Below are 25839 nucleotides of genomic sequence, written 5' to 3' on the forward strand. Positions count from 1 at the left end.
CAGTGGATCTTGCCGTTTTCGTCTAGACGCCATGCTGGACACGCCGTACTGCACTAGGCATGCGGGCAGTTGTCCAACAGCCCTATGAGATGGGAGATAGCAAACAGATCGGCTCATTGCTCCAACCGAGACTGATCAAGCCCACGCGACGGTCAGCCTCACAGTATGTCAAATCACGCATCCTTGATGCCATCCTGCATCTAATCATGTGTCAGACTGTTTTCAGGAATATGAACCGGTCTTGAACACTTGATTGTGTCTCGGGCGGCCGGAAAGAAGTACATTCATGGTCCAGGACTAGTCGATCTGGTGGGAATTGCGCTCACCGATCTTATGACGCCCAAATACTGTCATCTCAAAGGCTCCCAGTCATTTTTCTAGCGCTTTTCAAAATAAGTAGTTTCACTGTGCCTGGATGAAGCGGTGAATAGGCTAGATACAGAAAAAGGCGTGGCGATATGCTGATTGTGAATTGCTCGATAGACCTCTGGTTTTACTGAGGGTCCCGACATACAAGCCGGTCTTTGCTACTTGGATTGAGATAGGTAGAGAGATATTTTGTCCGAACTCTGGGGTGAGGCATCATGTTCGCAGAATTGTGATTAAAGAAGAAAACCCAACGCCATGCATATGAACGTCGTCAAACAAGGTTAATAGATATATACAAATTCGTCATTTTGTCGGTCAGTAAGGTCATCAGCCACATGGGCACCCGCGTGCTCCACGTATTGTCCGGACCCGGTCTCTTCATGAGTCTCCTGAATGCCATGGAAGTGAGACTGCATCGAATGATCAATAATGTGAGCACTCTTTCCATTGCGAACACGACGGCGGGCCTGTTGCTTATTGAGGAACCACAGGTTGGCCCATTGAAGGAGCACTACCGCAATCATGGCGATGAAGATGCCCAGGCAGGCACGCAGTCCTGGAAGATAGGCGGGCGCATCCTTGGAGGCGAAGAGCAGTGGTCCCACGATGTTACCAGCTGACGAGGCAGCATTGTAAAGGCTCATGGCCACAGACTTCTTTGTACTTCCCGCCGTGTTTCCGACAATCCACGTCACGACCAAGGGGTTGCCGCCGAAGAGGAAGCCAAGCAGATAGTACCCAGCGAGTAATGGGCCATGATCGCCGGTGTTTCGAGGGACTGCGTAGAGAATTGCCAGCCCAGCCACCACGGGCAACAAGAAGAAAGCAAGGACTGCGCCCTTTAGACGAGCAGTTTGCGCGAGATAACTGGAGATCAAAATGACAGCCAGCTGCACAGCACCGAAAGGCATGTTCAGAAGACTGGTGGTATACTTGTCGAAGCCTAGCCCACCAATGATGAGTGGGCCAAAGGTGTTGGTGACACTGGCACCGATGTTGAGCAGCATCGCCATTGCAATCCACAGATAGGTCTTGGGCTCCAGGGCCGCTTCTAGCACGTGACTGAACTTGAACTCTGTGTTACCAGTACCTGTCTGGTTGGCTCGTAGCCGTTCCATGGCCTGCAGCTTCTCTTCCTCGTTCAAAAAACGAGCTGTTGACACGTCGTTGTCGAGACGCCAATAGACGACCGGGGCGGAAACAATGGTGACCAGGCCCACGAAGAGGAAAATACTGCATTGACGTGTGAGTAATGATTCGTGGAGTATGCCCGAGATTACGCCAGCTTACATTTGCCATGATTCCAAGACGTCCGACTTGATGTGGGCAAGGCCATAGGACAGGGCGGCTGCGACAATAGTCGCAAGTCCGTTGGTGCCATACCAAGCTGCGATGCGGGTGGGCTGCTCAGCACGACGATACCACTGACTAGTCATGACACCGAAGAGAGGCAAGCATCCGGCTTCGAACAATCCCAGGAAGAACCGTGCCGCCATCAATTCCGAGAAGTTGCGACACGCCGCCATGCATGTTTGAGCGATCCCCCATCCCAGACACAAGGAAGGCATGAGGATCTTATGAGGCACTTTCACAATGAGATAGGATGAAAAGGGCTGCCAGGCCAGCTGGGCAATGGGTGCAATAGATCCCACCAGGGAATATTGATTGCCGGTCAGATGCGTGTCTGTCCGCAAGCCAAAGGTTGCACCATATCCAAGCACTGACTTGTCCAGAATCTGCAAGAAGTAGACCCATATCAAGACCACCAGGATTGTGCGGTCGGTCTTGCGGCAGATGCGCTTGTTATCCTCCTCCGTCAGCGGAACATGAGGAATCTCGATCTCGAGATTGGGATCTGGCTTGGCCTCCATGGGGAAAGAGCCCTCGTCGTGAGTGACCATCGGTTTAGCCATGCTATCGGGTTTGCTGAGAGGGAGTGGTTTGGTGATAAAAGGCAGATCCATCCGGGGAAGCCAGTCTTATATCCACCTCCCCAGATTTCCCCCACGCGCTGGCTTCACAATCTCAACACGATCGCCATTGCGCCCTTCGCCAAATGGACTTCGTCCTGTTTCCCCGCATCTAGACCCCCCACGTCGCCGCTTTAATCCTGAGCGTAAAGGCAAAAGTCGGGCTGAAACTGTATTTCGTGGCTCGGAAAACCGAGAATTTCATTGGTGAAGGCGCCATTGGAAAAAGCCAGTCGCAGGATGGGGCGGTCCGCCGGATGGCTGGAACTTTTCGAATCAAGACCGGGTGACCTGCACAGAAGAGGACCAAGCCTGGGGTGCTCGGAGCTTGGCGGATCAGGATGCCCGAACTTCATCCGCGGTCTTCAATTGGGGAAAGAATATGCACCGCAAAGAATTCCTAGTCATGAATCGTCCGTTGCTCAGCACGGTAGGCGTGGAAGGGAGCTCATTTGTTAATCGAAAGTCATCTATTAAATCGCTCAAGAACAAGCAGCATGAAGATTGGTTTGCTTGCACAATCGTCCCAGACGAGCCGGGTTTTTTTCGGTTCTGTTCTTTCTGGCCCCGACCGAACTGAAGTGGCCCTCGGACCATGGAAAGCGACCAACTCTACCGGCTTCTTGGCTGGGCTCTCGGCATCTCTTTTTTCATCTCGGTCGGGTAATGATTTTGCGGAGATCAAGGTTTCGTTTGCGGTGCCCTAGCTCTCCAGCTATCAATTGAAATTCACCCCCATATCCGCCATCCCCGCATACCGTCGGCTTTGCAAACCCACGAACGTGAAATACAGGATTTTGTCGGCATCTGATGCCTTTGCCCTCCGTGCCCTGCCCCCACCCCCGTGGGGGCAGGTACGAGTGTTACCCCACGCAATGTGGTGGTCACATTGATAAAGAGCTAGGCATTTCACACCTCAAACGTCATGAGATAAAGAGCTACTAGTGATCGATGTTTACATTCACGAATCTCGAGACAGGTGACTAACGAAATTGATGACGAACCGCAGGCGCTGGGGAGAGTAACGGGGGTCGTTTGGATGTTTAGATCATTCTATCTCCTTTTTCGCCTGAGGTTTGCCTTGACCCGCCGGTTCAACCCTGTTTATGTATGGTCGTCAATCTACAAGGCGTAGAAGGTTCTCTCTCTATGGCTAGATTCAAGACCGTTGACATTGTGTTCATATATATCTTCCATTTGCACCTGTGGCGCAGCTTACTGCTTCAACGGGTCATGCCCCCAGTTTTTGAGGGATTTGTAGCTCTTGCTGTCGGGATTCTGCTTGGCCTTCTCTTCCTGGGCCAGATGACGCTTGCAATACGCGACCACCTTGCGCATATGCCCGAGGTCCGACTCATCATATCCCGAGGGGTCCCGATCTGGGTTCTTCTCGAGAATATCAACAATCTTGCGGCCGCTGTAAGAATAGGAAGATTCAAGACTCCATTAGCTTTGCGCCATCACAGATTTTACAAATTCAAAAGCCGGTCTCTAGTCGGCATTTGTTCCAGCGTACCTCTCGTGACCGATCGTCTCTCCCGATTCGCCGGCCCAGCCAGACTGTTGGGAAGATTCTTCCTTGAGCCAGTCGCGAAGCTCATCGGGTGTCATATTCACCAACTCATTGAACTCACTGGCCACTTTTCATTAGCCGCGCGGCATGTGACACGATGGAATCTCCGCCCGGAGAGCCTACCTGATGACGGTGCTGTCGTCTTTGACCATGTTTGCCGAATAAACTGTGTTTTCCAGTTGTTGTGTACTGTTCGGGATATAAATCTCGAAGATGAATGCAAGGGATTGAAAAATGGCACGGCTTTGAGTCTAGATACATATGCTCTTGTTTAATGGGTGTGTCGTGGGGGTGACGTCAGCATTCTTCCTCCGGATCAGGCAAGCTCGTCGCTGTGAGCTCATCGTGGCCGACTTGGAAGTCTGCGCATGTCTTTCAAGAACACCAGACGTGGGCTACGACCAGTTTGCGACATGTCCTCGGCTTTGACTATGTGTTTTGAGTGACCAGGTCGTTGGATCCCTCGATCCCGTTGTTTCCTGAGAGGCAAAGTAGTCCCAGTGAATAAGGAACTCTTTCCTGAGCGGATCACGAGTCTAATGCAGAATCCTGAAAGTCTTCAAGTGTACGCATGCAAAGACCGACCGCAACAGAAAAGCGATAACTACCGCGTGGACAACATGCGATCGTGAAGTTATACATGCGCAGTGGCTAGACTGATCTAAAGTCTCCACCCGCTGCTAGTTTCCTCGATTCACACACCAGATTTTTGACCCAAGATATTGTCGGTGGATCCGATCTCCGATGGCTGGTGGCGCATAGCACCGTAATGATCTCACATGGGCATGATGAAGGTGGTTACTCCGTATCATGTGTCACTTGAGCTGAAGTCTGATGATGATGGTAAAAGTAGCACCTGCCACCACACAGGCATGACGAGGCTTATATAGCTTGATTTGTTTGTAGCATGGTCCAAGACGCCGGACAACCGTGCGACAACAAGCATCGATCGGGCTTTTGGCCGATGAGCCGGCAAACCGACAGGGTGATTGATGCGGGGATGCGCGGAAATGGCACTGAATGGAATCAGACCTTGCCGTTCTTGTAGTGGCCATAAACACAATCTTTAACGTATTTATCAACTTCAGACTCGGTCGTGGTGCAAAAGATACAGGTGTGCAGTTGAACCGCCCAATACTACCTGTCAATCATGACAGCCAAAATGCTAAAGTCGTCAAGTGCAAATACGGCGGCACATAATGTCAATCTTTCCGTGTTTCCTGACGGTTTGAAGACATCCGGACAACATCCCCCTGTCTACTCCCAATTGCGTCCGTACAGCGCATTTCCTAAGATCCAAAGTGGGCCTACGGTCTGGAAGGCTGAAGATTATTGTGAAAATCGAGAGCGCTGGACCCATCAATTTACCGATGAAGAGATTGAGGAACTGGAGATTGTGACCGATGAGTTCATCAAAAAGGATCTTCCTCTGACTGGAATCTCTCAGTCAACCTTTCCACTCCCTCAACTTTCAAAGCGTTTCCAAGCACTGCGAAAAGACTTGTTAGATGGGAAGGGGTTCTACCTGTTCAAGGGACTTCCTGTCCGTCAATGGGATTTGCGGAAATGTCCGACTGCCTATATGGGTCTTGGGACATACATTGGATATTTCACGAACCAAAATAGGCGTGGGCATGTTCTGGGCCATGTCAAGGATTTAGGCGAGGACCCTACGAAGGCAGACCGCGTGCGCATCTACCGGACCAAGGCCCGGTAAGAGTCCATTAAAACTAACCAGCCAACATTCAACTTTCCAGTAACTTTTGCAACACACAGTACTTCCATACTGATGGCTCTGACATCGCTGGCCTTCTCTGCGTTGCCAAAGCACTCTCTGGCGGTGAATCTGATATTGTCTCTAACCCATCATATTTTCAACAACCTCCAGGAGAAACACCCTGACGTGGTTGAAACACTGACCGAGCCGAAATGGTACTTTGGCCGCAAGGGCAAGACCTCAGACAGACAAAATACCTAGATTCGAGGGAGTATCCTTTACCTCAAAAACGAGCAGGCAGGGGATCATCCTCGCGTCTACGCAAGATTCAATCCGATGAATGTGACTTCACTGTCACGATTCAACTCAGGGCCGGATGCGTGTATTCCACCACTATCAGAGAAGCAGTAGTACGCCATGGCGACTTTGGAACGGATTTGTAGAGAAAATGCTTTGCATATGATCCTTGACCCGGGCGACATCCAATTTGTGAGCAATTCTCAGGTTTTCCACGCCAGAACTGCGTACACGGATCATGCCCCCGATGCATTGGACGGGGAAGGGCTTCCTGCTCGGCGGCGACACTTGAGGCGACTGTGGTTAGCCGTGGCAAAATCAGAAGGTAGCTGGAAACTCCCATATCCAGACTCTTTAGAGACCAAGCGGGGTTGGATTCAGGTAAATGACCAGCCTCCTGTGTGTCCGCTGGATGCAGAGTAAATGTTCTCCTCGATTGGGACTATTCGGTGTTTCTTCGCCACAGGAGAGACTGGCACGATTTATTTTGGATTCATTGTTTCGTGACAAACAAATAATGGCAGGGAAAGTCCGAAGCCCCACGATGTACGTAGTCTCTGTAGCTGACGTATGAGCTAGGATGTTGATTTGTTTTCTGCACGTGCAGCGATACACACGCTAGTACGTGGGCTACCAGATGGAAAATACCGTTTTTTTGGAATATTTTTCCTTTGAAGGAGATGCTAGAGCCGGACTCAAATTGCGTTTTGGGATAACTCGAGAAATCCACACTATTGCAGGGCAAGCGACCATCGGGTGAGACGGTACCAAAATGTCCCAGGTTGGTTTAAACGTGATCCCTGTCCCACATGCAAATCATTGTTCGAGATCCTGGACACAGTTTCCAATAATGCTATGGTTGAGATACTCCTTCAATTAGTCATTAGTCGCTGATTCGATTGAACACCATCCATGTCTTGCAACCGCACTTGGCCCTATCTTCATTCTCATGCTCTTGATCTTCGAGAGCAAGACAGAGATCTGAAATTCGGTCCAATCCACCTCTTAACCTTTGGACTGTGCTATGTCCGCCTAGCGGAATCTATATGGCTGGTCCAAGTGTGTGATATCAGGCGCATTTCATCTTCCCCAGGTGAGATTGAAAAGTGGTTTCATTGGAGATACAGCCAGTTCTCGGGTATGGGATGGGATATTCGTGTTTCACTTCTGGGGCAAGCACCTGGAACTACGCTTTTTCTCGACGTCGGATCCCTAGTCAGGCATGAAATCCATCAACTCAAATGGACTATGTTCAATCCCGCGAGGAAGCACCTTTTAATCACATGTCATTCCGAGTTTTGCATATCATACCATATTCGTCTCTTTCTCTTGATCCTTTTCTGTATGCTTCACTATGGATTCCTCGCGTGAAATTCCCACCTCCCAGACCGCCATCATTCAGCACGAAGGTGGAAACCTTCGCATTACACCAGGCTTGCCCATTCCCGACCTCGAACAATGTCACATATTAGTCAGGGTCGCGGCAGTGGCCCTGAATCCTTGTGATTTTAAAATGCCCCTGCGGTTTCCAACTCCGGGTCTATGGGATGGTTGCGACTTCGCAGGTACCGTCGTTGCTGTTGGCAGCCAAGTCGCCGCGGATGGTAGATTTCAGCTTGGAGACAAAGTGTTCGGGGCTGTTCAAGGGTCTAATCAATCTGATCCGACATCGGGTGCATACTGCGAATACCTCAAAGTCGAACAAGATTTTGTTTTCCGTATTCCAGAAAGCATGTCATTCTTGGACGCTCCAGGAATTTCCGGTACAGGGATCGCAACGCTAGGCGTTGCTTTGTTCTGGTCGCTGCAGATACCGGGGAGCCTTGACGCACCTTCGCAAAACCCAGTTGACGTTTTGATCTATGGTGGGAGCAGCACCGTTGGGCTTCTTGCAATTCAGATGGTCAAATTGTATGATGTTGAAGCCATAATTGACTGGGTGTGTAGCCTTGGTTACTAACCTCGTTTCTTGCAGGTCTGGTCACCGGGCCATAACAACCTGTTCACCCAAGAACTTCGACCTCGTACGTTCTTACGGTGCGGACCTCGTTTTTGACTACAAGTCAGAGAATTGCGCAAAAGATATACGAGCGGTAACCAAAAATACCCTTCGGTATGCGCTTGATCCTTTCGCCGAGGCCAAGACTGTTCGTCTGTGCCAGGAAGCGATCGGTCGCACTGGCGGAAGATACTGTGCCTTGGAACAATATCAGGAGCATCTTTGCGTCCGGAAGACGATTAAGAATGATCTTGTCATGGGAGGTGCCATTTCTGGCAAAGGTGTGCAGTTGCCGGAGCCTTATGGCATCCCCCCAAGGCCGGAGATTGGAGACTGGGCTCGGACTTGGTACAGGGTTGTCGAGACACTGATTCACGAGGGTAAGCTGAGAGGGTGTCCCGTCAGAGTACTTTCTGGGAGGTTTCAGGGTATTCTGAGTGGGCTGAAGTTGTTGAAGGATGGATCTGTGTCTGGTGAAAAGCTAGTCGTCTCCTTGGAAGATGTGTGAGAACTCTGTATTGATTATTATTGAAGCCTCTGTCTAGTCAGGTTTTGACAATGAAATAAGGGCTTGCTGAATTTCAACGGTTCCACACGTCTTCCAAGTACATGAAGACATACCAGAAGTCAAAACATACCATACTACTAAGATTCAGACTGGACACTTTTCTCAGATACAGACTGGCTCCTGTCCCATGTAAGTGTTCTTGTAGTGGGCCTCCGCTCTACTGAACAGCATTTAAAACCAAGGCATAAAGGTCAATCGGGAAATTGCGGTATTTAAGGTCTCAATCATGGGCTGCAATTGATGCAGACTCGCCATATGTGTACAAATCGATGATGATAATTGAAAATCTAATTTTAGACCCTCACTATCAAAAAGCTGAACTTTTTCCTGTCACCTCATCGGGAAACTAACTTTGACTGAAGTCATGTTTTAAGAAATCATCTTCGACCCCATCAAAGTCCATGCTCGCCTGACTTCCACGTTCTCAGAAGCTTAATGAACCAAGAACAAAACTGCTCAAAGCATTCATCTTTTCCCGCAAGCCGTTCTCTGAATTTCCCTCCTGGTTGCTCGCGAAATATCCCCGGATGCCCAACAAAATATAATAATCAAGTGGAGGCGGGTGTTGACTAGTTTCCGGCTCTGATTCACCCAAGCAATAGAATTGAGACCGTAAGCCAGAATTGAGCTTGTCAAGAAGGTTGTGTGAGGTCTGTATTAGTTGCAGAGTTTGAGTCTGGGTAGACTTGTTGGATTCAAATCCAGCAGCTTGCGTGTACGAAAAGGCCTGAGGGATTGTAGGCTGGCTCGTATTTCCAGCAAGATGTGCGCCGAGGTAATATTGATGTAGTTGGGAATATACGGCGTGGTAAAGACGCATTAGATTTTTGTAAGCCGTAAGAACGCAGAGAAAGACACTGAGTCTTTCTGGAGATTTGTTGTCCGAGCCGATTGTAGATGAGCTGCTTCTCGGCGTGGCATGGTCGGAGCCACGGGGAGGAATTGTTGTGGCTAGACTTCCTGTAAGCTGCTCATTTGAGATGTACTGATTTGACATCCCTAATTGAGCCGGATTGCTGAAAGCGACCAGATCTGTAGGGAAAATGGGATGGGGCTGAAAACTCGGTATGGAGATTTCTGGGTTCAAGATGGAGATCAGGTTGGCAGAGTATGTCAACATTCGGGCAACAAAATCATCCAGACGATTGTTCAAAGACCTGCAGCGATCTTCTGAGGCAGCTTCTGTGTTTTCTTGGTTTTGGAGAAGCTTTAAGTCATCGATGATTTCAATGCTTAGTCTCAAAAGCCTCTTCTGTGGCTGCCATGTCGATACTGGTGACGGCCAAATAGCAGAATCAATAGGTGAGCTCGCAGGGTTCGTCCCCTCCCTAATTGTTGGCCAAACAGAACTGTCAATGTCCTCTACTAAATCTCTCTTTCCATCACCAGCTTGAGCATCTGAGGTTGAGAAAGACTCTGAAATCAAAGTGGGCTCCGGAAAAGAGTCTGTAAATGTACCACTGGCGGACACGTCGATAGGTTGTTTGTCTTCAGAATTCAAATATCCGTGGCACTGTAAAAATTCGTGGTTCGTGGTCTTCGAATTCTCATTGCCATGTAAGTAAAAATAAAAGGTTGAGATCTTTTTGCATATTTTCAACTCCACTAAAAATAACTCACTTCTTGAATTTTTGATACTCCATCAGCAAATTGAATAGAACCCTCATCGATGATTCTGCTATCATTAATCCCGGTCAATGCAAATGGCCAGTACATGTTTGATAGCTGAATCATCTCGTTATTCCAAGAATCAAGCCATGGATCATGCAACACCCATGTACCAAGGCTTTGATCGATATGGGCATGAAGTATGCCAGCAGACTTGGGTTGTTTCTTTACACGCAATGCTGTAGTTTTGTGGAGAGCGTCCATATAAAGCCGATCGTAGCTCACTGTACTCCTTACACCCTGACTCGACACAGAAGGGCCAGCCATACCTCCAGTCTGCGAAAGACTTTCAACCGGATAGCTCAGGCTCGTAGTACAAACAGCTTGTGCTTTGCGGCACCTCTCACAGGATTTACTTGAGGTGTGATCGCGTTCACATCGCAGCTTGAATCCACGACAACGGTCGCATGCGGACCGGCGAGACTGACGATAGTTCGGGTTTGAGTGCATCGTGTGATTAAGATAAGAAAGAAGAAAGATTGAAGGGTTGTTTTTCAATGCGCTTGATGCCATTCAGTGTATCTTGTATGCACAGCTCATGACTTCAGTCATTTGATCCGTGAGTCTGTGAACATTCTTTGAGCCAGGATCCGTTGCCTGCCAAATCTGGCTGTCAGTTGAAATGGTCACTTTTTATGCACTTCAGTATCAGACCAAATGTAAGATAAAGCCTTGCGGTTCTATTTCAAAGTAAAAGACAGCAACTGGAATTGGTGGAATGTTATGATCGCTCGGTTCGATTACACACCATCGGTTTACTGTTCTTCAACACTTCTCTCAAGCAGCTGAAGATGGAAATAGACACTTGTTGTCTTTTTTTTTGTTATAGGAAAGGGTGGAAAAGATGGTTTCTGCGAAGACTTGGGTATAGCTCTTTGATCTGATGTTCACTTGAAAAATATTTATATAGCCCTTGTAGAAATAGCTTTAACGCTGAAAAGATACTCCTAGTCAAGTCATCCAGTTTTCAAACCGAGTTGAAGTGTAGCGCAGAGGTCTGGTCATAGAGCGTTTGTTTTGCTTTGACTATGCGTTTTCCCTTCAATTATTGTTGAATGGGTTCAAATTCCAACCGTTTGGAAGTAGGTATACGCTTTTTTTCTTTTGTCTAGTTGCCGAGGCTAGATTGCGACCGTTCGCTTTGCTATCAGACATTGACGAATTGGTCTTCAAGACTGAGATATCTCGAGACCGCCACCTGATTTCAATTGCGCGCATATTTCAGCAACCTGTTGCGAGCTCTTGCCACGGGTCTGTTCTTTTTGTAGAACCAACTTGAGATTTACAAAAGCTGATTCGCTGAGCACAGGCCAATATGCAGAAATCGGAAAGATTTTGCTATTGACCGGGCGAATTTACTAGCTAGCTGAAAACCCCTCAGGAAAGACTTGTGTTTTCAAATCAAATTTGCCAACTGCCTTGGGTATGGCTTGCAGTCATCACAATGAGGTGGTTTAGATGCGCCGGATGGGGCTGTTCATTCTGAACGAGGACCAACGAGAAAACTACGTAAGTTTACTCCCCCATGCTCAGATAAGAGAAATAAAAAGCAGCCTGGTGATAGGTTTGGCCCGGGGTTCGTCCTTTGAGCAGGCGGGACTTGAAACTAAGAGGACGGTCTCTGTGTCAGCCCAAGTACTGCACATTCGATACGCTGGTCTGAAACGCTCAGATAATCCTCAAAATGATATGCAGCCTCATAAAGCGGAGTCCTTGCAGATGAATTATGATAGATCAGCACAGTGAACCGGTGGAGCTTTGATATGCTGGCAGACATGGCGAGCCTCAATTCTGCATCAAGCTATCAACCACTTACGCAGATCTCATCCACCACATTCAACAAAATTATCTTGACAAAGAAATGAAAAAAATTTCTCACGAAGTCCCTGGCTCTGGTACGAGTTGCAGCATAAACGGGAATGCCGATAAACTCGTGGAGTGGTGAATTATTTCTTCCATTTCGCTTAGACACTTTGTGGTTGATGTCTAGGGTAGAAACCTGGGCAAATTTCAAAGCTTAGCCCGGAACTTCAGGGTAGAACAAATGAATTGGCTGATCAAGAATGAAAACGACCTCATAAATGAACTTGGATACAGAGGAATACATTGAATGGGTCAAATGTCCCAATGACATGGGCTGGCAACAATGAGATGGGAATGATCTGCAGCCGAGAAGGCCGAGGTCAAAATGCGGGGAAAAAGTGGCGCAAATCGATGGATTTCTTAATTCCAAGGCAAACACCCCCATATTGTTGATTATCGGCGCCCAAATAAAAGAATTCAGTGTTATGATCAGTACCAGACTCGAAGCGCACGCCTCGAAATGAATTTTGAAATCCCAAAAGAACTAACTGCTTACATTGCGGAAATCGATTGCTTCGTGAAGAAGAAGATTCTGCCATTGCAGCATACAGACGACAACAATCGATTCTTCGATCACCGACGCGAGCACTCCCGCACGGATTGGATTCACAATGGCAACCCAAAGCCCGAATGGGAAGATTTATTGAGTAAGTGCTGATGCGAAGGTCTATACTACAGAAAAAGAGGCCGCCAAGAGCTTACCAACAACAAGACCAGGCCCGGATTCTTGCCGATGAGGCTGGCTTTTTCCGTTTTGCACTACCCAAGCAGTACGGGGGACAGGAGCACCCGGACACTAACCTATGGATGTCGGCAATTCGCTTTCATTTTGCCTCGCATCCAGTATACGGGGGTGGCCTTGGCCTCGCGAATGACCTGCAGAATGAACACAGCATTGTCGGTAACTTTCCAGATGTTCTAATGCTACATCACTTCGGGAGCCCTGAACAGCGCAGTACGTTCATCCCGGCTCGTCTGCGTGGAGAGTTTCGATCAACGTTCGGTCTTACTGAACCGGATCACGGAAGTGACGCGACATTCATGACGACGACCGCTTGTCGCCAACGAGACGGATTTGAAATCAGCGGAGCCAAGAAGTGGCAGACGGGTGCCCACCACTGCACACACTTTCTGGTCTTTGCGAGAACTTCCGGCCAGCCGGGCTCATCCAAAGGTATCACTGCGTTTCTCGTGCCTCGTGATACCCCCGGTGTCAGGCTTGCCAGCTATGAGTGGACTTTGAATATGCCCACAGACCATGCCACTGTCGAGTTTGAGCGGGTGTGGGTCCCTGCATCAAGTGTGCTGGGTTCCATCGACCAGGGACTGGCGATTGCGCAGACCTTTGTGCATGAGAACCGTATACGCCAAGCGGCGAGTTCATGCGGTGCTGCCAAATTCTGTCTCGATCGCAGCATCGAGCGTGCGCGTTCTCGCAAGATCTGGGGCGAAGGCAAGATGTTAGCTGACAATCAGGCCATTCAGTTCCCTGTGGTGGAATTGATGACGCAAGTTGAGATGCTGCGGCTGCTCATTTTGAAGACCAGCTGCGATATGGACCGCATTGTGGCCGCTAGTAAAGCAGGCGATATTTCCCAGCCGCCATGGGTCGCGATCGAGCGTCAACTCAGCGACAAAGTGGCCATGTGTAATTTTTGGGCCAATCGACTATGTTGTCAGGCTGCCGACCGAGCGATTCAGGTATGTTGGTGGCTTGGTTCTTCTGCCCTGAGCGGGACGAGTTTGGGCTGACAGAGGATCAGATTCATGGTGGCGACGGTTATTCTCGTCACTTCCCATTTGAACACATATATCGTCACTTTCGGCGATACCGCATCACTGAGGGTGCCGAGGAAATTCAAATGCGGAAAATCGCGGCTTATCTCTTTGGATTCATCGAGCCGAAGGGGGACCTGAAGACCCGGCCTGCTTTAAAGGCGCACATCTAATTCCATAAAGATGCTGTCGTGGTTTCTCCAAGACCAAGAGCTCTTTGAAACTCCACGAAGGGTATGAATAGGATAGAGCTGAAGTAATCGTCACGTCAACGAGGGCACACCCGATTACTTTATTGACAATCAAGCTTTTCCCTCTTAGGTGACTCCCAGAAGATCGGCCGCAGTAGTAGATCCACGTGACCGTCAACTTCTAGAACGCTTGGCCCTTCTTAAAGCGGTGGCAACTGCTTGAATTTGCAACTAAAGGCACAAAAAAATTTACTTGAAGCTTCAGAGTGAAAGTCTCGCTATTGTTAGGTCTGTTTGCAGAGAGGCAGCGTAATAATACTTCCACGGCTTCTGCACGCTGTACTGAATTTTGTCGGAGTCGGCCTGCTTTTTAGGCTTCTGCAAAAGCACACGGCTCATGCAGACCGAAGTCAGTCTCATCGGGTTGCCGAGGGGTGGCGCCGCCAATCGTGCTCACCTTCCTTCTTCCGGCGACTGCCATCCGGTTACCTAAAAAAAATTCCTCTCCAGTCTCCACGAGACTATTGTGGGCCTCTCTCTTTCGCCTTGATGGATCATGAAACCCCACCCGGAGGTCTGCAAGCGAAAATGGCAACTGACATGACGGAGACGGAAAAAATTTCTTGTCTCTGCTTTTCTCGGTTTGTTTTCCCATCGCGCCGCTGTCGTTTGGACAGATCAGTATAGACTTGTCGCCTCTTTCTTCTGTGCGCAGTGCCTTCGAACCACGATCCCAATATGGCGTCTGAAGATGTCGCCCCGGCGCCCGCTGCTCCAAGCAAGTCGGTGAAAGACGAAGCTTTGGACTCGGACAACAAGCAAATTGCACAAGATATTAAGCCGTCGGATGCGGAGGGCAATCACTCGAAATCAGCTCCCGGAGAGCTGAAGCGCAAGCTAAAGAGTCGTCATCTTCAAATGATCGCTATTGGTTGGTGCTGCACCATGTCAATCTCACTCACAGGAACCACAACTAACAAGATTCATTTTACCTATACAGGCGGCACAATTGGCACTGGTACGCCATGCATAGTAAAGCGCTCCGTTTCGGGACGGTTCTAACATATAGATTCAGGTCTTTTCATCTCCAGCGGCACGGCCATCGCATACTCTGGCCCAGCGGGCGCACTGATCGCCTATCTTTTTGTCGGATCAATCGTGTACTCCGTGATGACCTCCCTCGGCGAGGTTGCGACCTATATCCCCATCCCTGGCGCCTTCACGTCGTATGCCGCTCGTCTCATTGATCCTAGTCTTGGATTTTCAATGGGCTGGATCTACTGGTTCAATTGGGCTTCTACTTTCGCTGTGGAGCTCACCGCTACTGGCACAATCATTCAATATTGGGATCCAACTCTGAACATCGCGATCTTTATCGGTGTATTCTGGGTGTTCATCACAGCGCTGAATTTCTTGCCGGTCAATTTCTATGGTGAGCTGGAATTCTGGTTCTCAGCAATCAAAGTTGCCACGGTTATTGGCTTCATGATCTTTGCGATCTGCATCGATGTGGGCGTAGGGGACCAGGGCTATATTGGTTTCAAGTATTGGCACAACCCGGGCGCTTTTGCAACCCACTTGATTCACGAACCAGTCTCTGTTGGCAGATTTGTTGGATTCTGGGCCGTCTTGATCCAGGCCGGATTCTCTTACCAGGGAACCGAGCTTGTTGGTGTCGCCGCAGGTGAAACCGAAAACCCGCAGAAGACCGTTCCCTCCGCTATCCGCAAGACCTTTGTGCGGATCTTGTTGTTCTTTGTCCTCACAATCTTCTTCATCGGTCTTCTCGTTCCTTACACCAACGACAGACTCGTCACCAACACGGCCAATGCCTCGTCCTCGCCCATGGTGATTGCTGCCGACCTTGCTGGTGTCAAGGTCCTCCCAAGCTTGATTAATGTGGTGCTCTTGACGGTCGTCTTGTCGGCGGCTAATTCCAACGTGTACAGCGGCAGCCGAATTCTGACTGGCCTCGCACACGAGGGCTTTGCGCCAAAGATCTTTGCGCGAACAAACAACGGCGGTGTCCCATATGTGAGCGTCATGTTCACAGCGCTCTTTGGGCTTCTCGGCTTCATGAACGTCTCCAACGATGCCGGACAGGTTTTCACCTGGCTTGTCAACTTGTCCAGCGTGGCTGGATTCATTACTTGGTCTTCGATTAACGCATGCCACATTGCCTTTATGCGCGCACTGGCCGCCCGCAACATCTCCCGCGACACCCTTCCGTACAAGGCCATTCTCCAACCCTACTTGGCGTGGTACGGTCTGATCTTCAATATTCTCATCGCCTTGACGCAGGGCTTCACTGCCTTTATTCCCACTTTCAACGTAACCGACTTTTTCATCGCCTATATCTGCCCGATTGTCTTCGTGCTTCTGTATCTGGGACACAAGATCATTTTCAGGCCCTCGTTTGTCAAAGCTGCCGAGGCTGATCTTGATACGGGCCGTATGGCTTACAAGAAGGATACCGGACCTCCAAAGGCCTGGTACTGGAGAGTCTGGGGATGGGTCACGAAATAATGACAGTGATCTTGTCACATGATTGTATAGAATCTGATCTTCAATTGTCAGTCCTTTCTCGGATTCTCCCGTCGCGTTTGAGCCATCCATTCAATTCAATCAATATCCTGATGTTACGCCACCGATCTGAATATTTAAATCCATACGGGCAACTATACTCTGGGAGTGCACAGTTAGCCAGATGGCGAATTTACGCCCAAATATTCAAAAATCCTTTCACGGAGGAGGCGTGCGCCAGTTCGAATGACGACCCAATTCTTGTTGGCCTCGCCTGGCCGCCATCACAGTCTAGACTGTGTTCGTTCAAACTGCGCTGCCGCCACGTCCTGAACCTGACACTTGACAATTTCGAACAATGAGCAGTAGTATTTGCTCTCAGACACGAGGTAATTGGACCATCCAACGTCCCGGCGCAAACCCGCCTCGTGACACGAGGGCACGGCCACGCGTGCTTTGTTTTGAGTCCGTCTCCCGGGGATTTTGATTCCGCTGCATGAACATTGGCATTATGTTTATGTCCCAATGATTCCAGGCTCACCACCTCTTGAAGAGTACATGGCCCCCTCCCCCTTGGCGCAGCTGGACTGTATCGGTGTCTTTTTGCATACGCACCTGAATGGTTGTGTTGAATCAAAGTCTCAACGAACGATATGAACTGTATATAGACGATCTGGAAACCTGAAAACAAAGTTCAAGCGTTTCGCCTTGTCATTTGCCATTGACGGACCCATACCAGGCTGTGTAGCGCTGTGTAGCGCTGTGTAGCTTCTTGCCCGATCGCGAATAGTGCTTGGCGCTGGCCAGCTGCGGGTGCTCATTGGGTCTCCAACTGGATCCCTGTAATTTATGCATATGAGCTGTTCGATTCGATTTTCAGTCCGCAAAAGTTGTCACAAAAGAAAGCAAAAAAAAAAAAGGGAGGGGGGGGGGAGGGATTGACGAGTGAGGTGACAAAAGCAAAAGTAGGATGTTCTTGCTCCGCAGGTTTGCCCGTCCATAGCTGATAAACAAGTCAATCAGAGCCAACGATCACTCACAAGGACAATTGCTCCCATAGAGACAACGAATGGGTACCCCTTACAAAGACCATATCATGGCGATGGTCAATCCAGCTTCAGCGGGCTATTCCATGTGGTTGTTCATACCATAAAGCTCTCCCCCTTCGACGAAGTCCCCACCCCTGCCATCATCAGACTCGGCCTCTTAGGCACGCAAGGGATAAGCATGATAAACAAACAAACCACTACTAAACATCCTCAGAGGTGCATTTACCTCGAAGCATCGGCTTTGATCCAACATTTCCTGCTGTATTCTCATCTTGGCCACTACAGGCATCCACCCACATCAGCCCCCAGTCGAACACCAAACACCCACAGCCTCAACCGGCTTTCAATATGTACGGTCTAAAGTATCTTTCAGTCCTGAGTCTTGTGCTTCTTGCCGTCACAGCCAAAGAAGCGGCTCAAAAGACAACTGTACGTTGGAACCACTATGGGAGTGATTCGTAACCGATTCGATCGATTTGGGGAAAAAACTCACCGTCAACACCCCTCTGCAGGTCGGGATTGAAACCGAGGAAAAGAGTTTTGGAAAGAGCGTGCCATTGGATGACTGTGAAGAGATTGATGAAGAGTGAGTTTCCAGGGGAAGCAGACGAGATGGCAGACATGGCTGGTTCCGAGAGCTCACCACCGTGACTTAGTGAGGTTTTTACCATCTCGGTTCAGAAGCATTGTCGGGTATTCACGTAAGTACAGACATACCCTGTGTTGTTCTATGCTGTAGCCACTGCTCCGCGATCCATACTCACACTCTCTGTTCTCCATATGCCAGTGGTTCAGCTTGCACCGGTCGAAACACCCTTTTGACTCCTGGCGATCACTCGAACAAGGAGCCTGTTCCTATTATTTCAATCTACTGCCACTCGAAGCGACCTTTCTAAGGAGGATGGCGTCCCTTTTTTTCGGTCGCGCAACAGTAATATCTCGCGTACAAAGACAGGTGCGAAAGTCACCGTGATCTATCTATACAAGGGGTGCTTCGTGCAACACAGAACAATGGATGCGGAGATTAAATTTCTATCTATCAGAGACTTTCTGGCACATAGTTCACCTGTTCAAATGGCGACTTCCAACCTCACACATACTCTCAGATACTGGAAACTCATGGACAGGCAAATAGATATATGAAACAGGCCCGGTGATGCATTTTGAGCCCCCAGAGTTCCTCATCTCCTACCCATCATCTACTTCAATCCACACTAATAAAGAACGGTGGTGTTGCGAGGGCATGTCTGCCCTCGTGGTTTCGTCGTTGGCAGCAAGCTTACGAATTGCAAAATTGCAGCGATCACTTTTGGCTACCGGGATAGCCTTTCCTTCGAGAATTCCTCCGCACTAGATCTTCAGCACTCGAGATTCCAGTGATTTCAGCATGCTCGTGATCAGGAATCGATAGAGATCTCCCTGATGTTGACACCACTAGGTGTCAGTAGAGAGGGAAAAAGTCTTCCGGGCACGTCAAAAGACGAAGGGGGCGAAGCAGGTACATCACCTGAGGGAGTGCTAATTGTTGTTGATTCGGAGCATTTTCTGTTCAGTGAGCAAAATTATACAATCTTAAGTCTCCAATATTGAAAAGATGATTTTCTCCAGGCTATCTTGGTGACCATTTATTACTTTAAGCCAACCGGAGTTGACTGTCGTCATAAACCGCTGTCAGTCACGGCTCAACTCCGGAGTGGGATCCACTCCGTTGCTGAGCGCCGAGCAAAGGCCCGATCTCAGCTCCGTGAACAAAGTGAAGCTTTCTATTTTAAAAAGAAGGGACAAATGACGCGTATCCCGAGCCTCCATGACTTTGAAAGTAATGTCTTTTTTTGGCAACCACAAACTCATAAATTCAGCCTCTTGTCTCATCAAAATCTCTCGCTAATTTTCCGACATGCCCGTCGACGAATCTCGGAAGGAGCAGCCACCTGGCGGTGCTCCAATGACTACGGCGCTCCTTTCCAGGAGCGTCGAGCCTCCAGAACAGCCAGAAACAGCTGCTTCAGAGCCCCCGTTCAGCATCTTCGATAGACGGCAGAAATGGCTCATCGTGACTATCGCTTCCACTGCAGCAACATGTGAGCTCTAGCCCTTGCGATCATCCCGCGCCTGGCTCACTAAATATTTTACTAGTCTCGGGTTTCGCGTCGAACATTTATTTTCCTGCACTTCCAACGATATCTGCTGATCTAGATGTTTCTTTGGAACTTGTCGACCTGACCGTAACCTCGTATCTGATCTTCCAAGGCCTCGCTCCAAGCCTCTGGGGTCCAATTTCCGATGTGAAGGGGCGCCGCGTTGCGTACCTGCTCACGTTCTTGGTTTTTACGGGTGCCTGTATTGTTCTAGCGGAGACCAAGAACTATGCCACTCTTATCGTTCTCCGGTGTCTTCAAAGTGCCGGTAGCGCAAGCACGATCGCCATCGGCTCGGGGGTGATTGGTGATATTACCACGCGTGCCGAGCGAGGTGGGTTCATGGGCATCTTTCAGGCTGGTCTGCTAGTCCCAGTTGCTGCTGGGCCCATAATTGGAGGTGCTGTCGCCGGAACCCTGGGCTGGCGGGCTATCTTCTGGGTATTGACCGCGTATAGCGGCGTTTTCATCATCGCAATGCTCGTTCTGCTGCCAGAGACATTGCGCTCGCTAGTCGCAAATGGAAGCATGGTGCCTTCGGCCTCGAACGTGATGGCTAAATACCCGCTGGTTGTCTACCAAAAGATCACTCAGGTTGAATGGAACCCGATGGATACGCCGCCTCGAGCCCCGACAAAACGTGTTGATTTGACCGGACCTTTTCGCATTCTCGTCGGCAGACACGCCACTCCTATTATCATATTCCTTGCCATATACTATGCAGTGTGGCAAATGAGCATCACCGCAATGTCTTCTCTGTTCAAAGACAAGTACGAACTGAGTGAGACTCAAATCGGTCTGACGTTCATTGCTAATGGAGTCGGTTCAATGGTGGGCACATTGATTACTGGCAAAATCCTGGACGTTGACTACCGCAAGGTCAAGGCTCAATTTGAGGCTCAATATGATGTCGAAGGGACCAGTGTGGATGAGAATGACTTTCCCCTGGAAAAGGCCCGTCTTCGACTCACTCCGATCTTTGCATGCCTTCAGTGTTTGTCTTTGATCCTCTTTGGCTGGACGATTCAGTATACAGTTCATATCGCAGTCCCTATTATCTCGACTTTTATCACCGGATGGACGGTTGTCTCGATGCAATCCGTCATCATGACTTATCTCGTTGACATTTTCCACGAAAGGAGTGCGGCTGCTAGTGCGAGTATCAACTTGGCCAGATGCTTGTTTGCAGCCGGTGGTACTAGCTTTGTGATGCCTTTAATTAACGCCGTAGGAGCTGGTGTGACGTTCACTATTTGTGCGGCAGTGCAGTTTGTCTCGTTGATTGCTCCCCTGATTCAATGGAGATTCGCTGCATCGTGGCGACGCGCGGCGGAGGGGGGAAAGAACAGAGCTAGCCTCAATTGAAAACGTGATTTCATTGCAAATATAAATTATTTCAGTACTTCGAGAGAGATTCATGATATAGAGGCTTAGTTTCTCTGTACAGAAAGCCCCACTTCATTCAAACGTGGCTACCCTAATAGCACTCAGGTTTCATTCGTCCTTGTTGGTAGTTGTCACCCAACCTCACATAGCCGTATGTGTTAGTAGTAGACACATAAATATACACATAGAACTTCAGATTCTCTCGCCCTTCAGTCTTGCCATTCACACCCTTTTTTTCCATTCACCTTTTACCACAGTGTATCTCTGTGTATTTCCTGCGATTACTTTTTTTTTGGTTCAATGGGCCTCGAAACATTGGCTCCACAAGATAAGATGAATCTTATTCCTGGAGGCGGGCCGTGCATTAAATCCCTTTGTCGAGCGTGTTACTCTAGTGCACATCGAACATAGAATCTAGACCTACGAAAATGGAAACCACAGGCAATAATCTTTGATAGTAGAGTGCCAAGAAGGTGTCTTCTCTATCTTCAAGAGCAAAAAATATGGAGCCGAAGTCAACAACCACCTCTAGACAAAGATGGTCCACCTCAAATTTATTGAAAGTTGATGTTACTACGCATTAGCCTTCACGTAAATTCCAAGGCTCACCCTGTAGAAATCGTAGATCATAGCATACTGGCAAACGCTGCGACTGTCTCTGGAGATGATTAAAGATGCGGTACGAGCAGATGGCGGCTTCTCAAAAGCGGTCGCGACGAGCGTGGTTTCCGGAGTCGAGACCCTGCCGGATCTGAGATTTGTCAATCCCGCTCAGCCCCGCTCGACTCCGGCATTCAAACCTTCGAACGCGTCGACCCGTCACCACGACTACTCAATGCCATCCAGCGCCACCGGATTTTTTTGATTCAAGTAATCCAAGAGACTCTGCATGTCCGTTGGCCATGAGGAAATCTAGGTACTCGAGTTCACGCCAAAAAGCATGTCAATCGTGCTCCGTTTCCAAGGCCAAATGTGATCGCCAAAGCCCAAGGTGCAATCGGTGTAGAGCACGCGGTCTCACTTGCATCTACCGTCCACCAGTATCCCCGGAGGAAAACACAATTCTGAGCACTCCTGGTACTGTCAATACAGAGCAGATGCGACACAGTCCTGGATCCATATCCGATGGCCGCATCCCGGGTGTCTCTGAAGGCACCGCCGAAAATTGGAACATAGTAATCCCCGGTGGACTGGCTTCATGTAACTCGTCGCATACAGCGGAAGAATCCAGGGCTGGTCCTATGCCAATCGCTTCTTCTTTATCAGAACACGTGGATCAAAGTTCTCAGGGCGCCACTTCTGAATGCCTGGACTTTTCGCAGTTGAGCCTTTGCTGTCCGATCAATGTGGACGAAATTAGAACCCGTTGGATGGACCCTTATATCCAAATTCCGGGAAAGAATGTCAAAAATTATCCTCCCGGAGTGCTCGAGTTCATGAGCAGAGTCCTCAAAGCATATGCTGGCGCCGCAACTAGGGGTCGAGGACTGCCATTCGTTCATCCGACACAGATGACGGAATTGCAAACATCATCACCCCTAATAACATGTTTGAGCTTGGTCCGTATCTGCGAAAGCCCCCTGCCCGGAAGTGAGAATGCTGCCATGGCAGTTCTCCTGCGTGAAATGGAAACCCTTATTGAGAGTCACACCACGTACAGCAATGATCTATCTTTGCTTGCTGCATTTCAAGCTTACCTCATCTATCTCCTTGTGTTATACTTCCGTTTCGACGATAGCTCACACCGCTCACGCCACTATACGGATGATTTTATTCGTCGAGCCTTGATCAACCTGCAGACTATCGCTCACTCTGCTTCTCGACAAGGGTTGACATGCGTTGCCGATCAGAACAGGACCCGGCCAAGATGGGAGGAGTGGATTGTAGTCGAGGCAAAGCGCCGGACACTCTACGTGATGTATATCTTTGACGGAGTAGTCGCCTCGCGAGACAATCTTCCTCTTTTCCTCGGCACGGAACTGCATGGTCTTCCTGTGGCGGCCAGTAAATATCTATGGCAAGCGACCAAACGTAGGGATTGGGAGAGAAACTACAATGTCTACCTTGCTGAATGGAGGGAATTGGGTCCGACGATTGACGAACTATGGCCTATTCCAGATGATATGGATGATTTGAGCATCGCGAAGCGGCGGTCCAGAGTGGATCACTGGCTTGAGGATGTTGATGAATTTGGCACCATGCTCTACGCAGTCACGGCTTGTACACATGAAGCATAGCGTCTTTTAGATCTTTTGGGTAAAATCTTGTATGTGACGGGGGGTCGATCCAACTATTCATTATCAAATTGATCAGCCCAAGGTACATAGTGGTCTCGGTGACCTACTTTATTGTCAAAGGACTGAACAAGCTTCACATTAATACACAAAGGAAGAACATATTTTTGCTGATTTTGGACCGACCATCTTCTCTATTTTGTCAGGCCCGACGAGTGATAACTCACCCTATGAGCTTCCTATGCCGTGTAATTGAGCCAATACTCTGGGTCATTTCTGATCTCGCGCTTATGCCGTACATATTGTCATTAATCAATCATTCATTGTCCGCTTATCTAAACCGAGCTCTGAAACAGTCTACAATACATCCACATGGTGCAGATGATAGACCACGAGTCCAAAGTAAATGTTGATACGGCTCTACCGTCCATTTTTCATCATCTCATCACCGCCCACAACTGAGAACTCCGTATCCCATTGCACCTCCATTTTTCAAACAACTTGAATCTGATCCATCTCCACAACTTCTCTCTTGCGTCGCTTCTTTTCTTCTTTGGCCATGCATTTCTGCATCCGCTCATCCTCCTTGGCCTGCTTTTTTTCCATTTTCTTGTTCTTTTTGGCTTGCTTCTCGGCTCGACGCATCGCGCTGAACCCCGAGTCTGGCCCCTGCAGAACACGGCCTGGATGAATGATGTTCAAGACCAGTACCGCGAGAAACATGGGCACGGCATCAAAGACATATTCATAGGCCTCGGTAGTCAATACTGGATTGGTCGGTGAGGTGCCTTGGGCGTACTGGCTGATTCGGAAGATAATTCGGATCTGGAATGCGTTAGAAGATGATTCCCAATGGCCAGTCACATGTTGAAACCCCAATGTTCTACTGGATTCCTACTTCAAGGTAGGAGAAGCTGTGACTAGATTGACTTACCGTAATCATACCCAAGCAAAAGTAGAGCACGTAGAACATCCATCTCCAATTGAAGGGGGTCTTGAACAATCTGTCGTTGGCCTCCTCCTCTGAGCGTTCCAGACGAATCATTCGTCGATGCAGCTTGATTGCGAGGACCAAAAAGCACAAGATAAATGCCTCTTGCAAGCCGATCCCGCCCATGTAAATGTTGAGACCGATGGTGATCAGCTTGCCGGTGTCTTGGTTGCCGGCGAGAAGGGCCCCGGCTGCTTGGACCAGAAATGCGATGATATCAAGCCAGACGAAGATGGTTCCAAAGCGGCGAGCGGAGATGCCGTGGAGTTTTTGCTCTGGGAGGAAAAAATAGATCATGCGACCGAGGGTCATGTAGAGAAAGGCATTGATCCCTGGATGCAATTACATTAGCATTGTGTTTTCGTTGACGTGAGAGAGAGTCTTCCAATGTCGGGGGCGTGATCGGTCTCGACTGGAATGATGCTCTGATGAGTACTGGATCTTACAAATTGGTGCAAGTAAAAAGAAGAGCGTGAACAAGGTATCCCAATCCCCGTTATTTTGGTGTCGAGTCTGCAATGTTCGAAAGACGAATGCCAGTGCTTCCCATGCTGCACCCATGATCAAGACCCACATATATGCCTAGGAATTTCACCAGAAATCTATCAGCTCCAGTTCAGATGTAGTTATCTTCCCCAGATGAGCAGAGGTCATGGGGTGAAAGGCAGGAAAAGCCGGTTTACAAACCTTCTTGTGAATCAATGACTGGATAAAATGCAATAATGTGCTCATGCCGAAGAGGACGCAGAACAGCACCGCCGCGGCAAAAGAAGGAACATAGTATAGCACTGCATCACAAGATTCAGGTGGCAGATATCCATTCTTGCCGGGTGCAACGTGTATGCAAGTCGCCGAAGGACCTGTGATCGAGGTTGACGTTCCTTGGATTGATGTTGCTGTGGAAGTCATGTCGAGTTCCGCAAGCAAAATTAATGTGTGGCCGGCGGAACGATATAATAAATGGGATGATTGTTCACTCGACTCAGAGCAGGTGGGAAACAAACACAACCAATTCAAGGTTCAAATAGACATATCAGATGTAAGACTCGCAGATGACGTGAAGATCTATACATCCCTACTCCGCAACACGAGACTCTCTCCGTATTAATAGCCCTTCCTAACCGACTGCCTGCCTACCAACCTCCTCCATCTCAGGCATCGTCATCGAACTCGGCATATCTCATGGGTCCATACTAACCCCAGTCTATTTTGGTGGACACAGAAGGGGCTGAGTGCCCCAGGCCACCACATTAGAGATTCTCCACAGGTACTCTGGCCAATCAAAACCCCTACCTGCAACGTGACTGCCTAGTCTGATCTGGACGAGCCAATCAGAGCGCCTTATCGGGCTAAGCCCAAGAGCTTTAAATGTTTTAGAGGATGACAGTGCAGACGCACTGAAAGAACTAGCGGTCGATCAGCGGTCATAATCGGTATGTATGTTTTCTTGCCTTGGTTTCTTGAGGCTTGGCGAATCGGTCTGGGTTTGGACGCTTTCATTGCACCTTTGCCAATATGTTCCAGAGC

The 25839-nt window shown here is 49.0% G+C and overlaps 11 protein-coding genes across 11 annotated transcripts; 7 read left to right on the plus strand and 4 right to left on the minus strand.

Moving 5' to 3' along the window:
- Positions 1 to 650: 650 nt before the first annotated feature.
- Positions 651 to 2282, minus strand: POX_f08348 (uncharacterized protein; the record flags this gene model as incomplete). The annotated part of the gene is made up of 2 exons (XM_050117124.1): positions 651 to 1602; positions 1660 to 2282. The coding sequence occupies 2 exons, from the start codon at positions 2280 to 2282 to the stop codon at positions 651 to 653; spliced, it is 1575 nt and encodes a 524-aa protein (XP_049967263.1).
- A 1272-nt stretch (positions 2283 to 3554) lies between these two features.
- POX_f08349 (uncharacterized protein) lies at positions 3555 to 4064 on the minus strand (the record flags this gene model as incomplete). The annotated part of the gene is made up of 3 exons (XM_050117125.1): positions 3555 to 3756; positions 3856 to 3972; positions 4036 to 4064. The coding sequence occupies 3 exons, from the start codon at positions 4062 to 4064 to the stop codon at positions 3555 to 3557; spliced, it is 348 nt and encodes a 115-aa protein (XP_049967264.1).
- A 998-nt stretch (positions 4065 to 5062) lies between these two features.
- POX_f08350 (uncharacterized protein) lies at positions 5063 to 5890 on the plus strand (the record flags this gene model as incomplete). Its single annotated transcript, XM_050117126.1, has 2 exons — positions 5063 to 5625; positions 5689 to 5890. The coding sequence occupies 2 exons, from the start codon at positions 5063 to 5065 to the stop codon at positions 5888 to 5890; spliced, it is 765 nt and encodes a 254-aa protein (XP_049967265.1).
- Positions 5891 to 7280: 1390 nt separating this feature from the next.
- On the plus strand, positions 7281 to 8433 carry POX_f08351 (Enoyl reductase; the record flags this gene model as incomplete). Its single annotated transcript, XM_050117127.1, has 2 exons — positions 7281 to 7837; positions 7902 to 8433. 2 exons carry the CDS (start codon positions 7281 to 7283, stop codon positions 8431 to 8433), a joined length of 1089 nt encoding a protein of 362 aa, XP_049967266.1.
- A 484-nt stretch (positions 8434 to 8917) lies between these two features.
- POX_f08352 (uncharacterized protein) lies at positions 8918 to 10209 on the minus strand (the record flags this gene model as incomplete). Its single annotated transcript, XM_050117128.1, has 2 exons — positions 8918 to 10006; positions 10114 to 10209. 2 exons carry the CDS (start codon positions 10207 to 10209, stop codon positions 8918 to 8920), a joined length of 1185 nt encoding a protein of 394 aa, XP_049967267.1.
- Positions 10210 to 12484: 2275 nt separating this feature from the next.
- POX_f08353 (uncharacterized protein) lies at positions 12485 to 13973 on the plus strand (the record flags this gene model as incomplete). The annotated part of the gene is made up of 3 exons (XM_050117129.1): positions 12485 to 12671; positions 12737 to 13725; positions 13788 to 13973. The coding sequence occupies 3 exons, from the start codon at positions 12485 to 12487 to the stop codon at positions 13971 to 13973; spliced, it is 1362 nt and encodes a 453-aa protein (XP_049967268.1).
- Positions 13974 to 14729: 756 nt separating this feature from the next.
- POX_f08354 (Arginine permease CAN1) lies at positions 14730 to 16517 on the plus strand (the record flags this gene model as incomplete). Its single annotated transcript, XM_050117130.1, has 3 exons — positions 14730 to 14922; positions 14992 to 15009; positions 15067 to 16517. 3 exons carry the CDS (start codon positions 14730 to 14732, stop codon positions 16515 to 16517), a joined length of 1662 nt encoding a protein of 553 aa, XP_049967269.1.
- Positions 16518 to 17911: 1394 nt separating this feature from the next.
- POX_f08355 (uncharacterized protein) lies at positions 17912 to 18459 on the plus strand (the record flags this gene model as incomplete). The annotated part of the gene is made up of 4 exons (XM_050117131.1): positions 17912 to 17992; positions 18076 to 18149; positions 18220 to 18264; positions 18351 to 18459. 4 exons carry the CDS (start codon positions 17912 to 17914, stop codon positions 18457 to 18459), a joined length of 309 nt encoding a protein of 102 aa, XP_049967270.1.
- Positions 18460 to 19460: 1001 nt separating this feature from the next.
- On the plus strand, positions 19461 to 21066 carry POX_f08356 (uncharacterized protein; the record flags this gene model as incomplete). Its single annotated transcript, XM_050117132.1, has 2 exons — positions 19461 to 19644; positions 19700 to 21066. 2 exons carry the CDS (start codon positions 19461 to 19463, stop codon positions 21064 to 21066), a joined length of 1551 nt encoding a protein of 516 aa, XP_049967271.1.
- A 1118-nt stretch (positions 21067 to 22184) lies between these two features.
- On the plus strand, positions 22185 to 23324 carry POX_f08357 (uncharacterized protein; the record flags this gene model as incomplete). The annotated part of the gene is made up of 1 exon (XM_050117133.1): positions 22185 to 23324. The coding sequence occupies one exon, from the start codon at positions 22185 to 22187 to the stop codon at positions 23322 to 23324; it is 1140 nt and encodes a 379-aa protein (XP_049967272.1).
- Positions 23325 to 23813: 489 nt separating this feature from the next.
- On the minus strand, positions 23814 to 25221 carry POX_f08358 (putative lipid transporter atnI; the record flags this gene model as incomplete). The annotated part of the gene is made up of 4 exons (XM_050117134.1): positions 23814 to 24146; positions 24256 to 24644; positions 24759 to 24894; positions 25000 to 25221. The coding sequence occupies 4 exons, from the start codon at positions 25219 to 25221 to the stop codon at positions 23814 to 23816; spliced, it is 1080 nt and encodes a 359-aa protein (XP_049967273.1).
- Positions 25222 to 25839: the final 618 nt, after the last annotated feature.

The sequence above is a fragment of the Penicillium oxalicum genome, chromosome VI, assembly GCF_001723175.1.
Source record: "Penicillium oxalicum strain HP7-1 chromosome VI, whole genome shotgun sequence".
In the NCBI taxonomy this organism is placed as follows: Eukaryota; Fungi; Ascomycota; class Eurotiomycetes; order Eurotiales; family Aspergillaceae; genus Penicillium; species Penicillium oxalicum.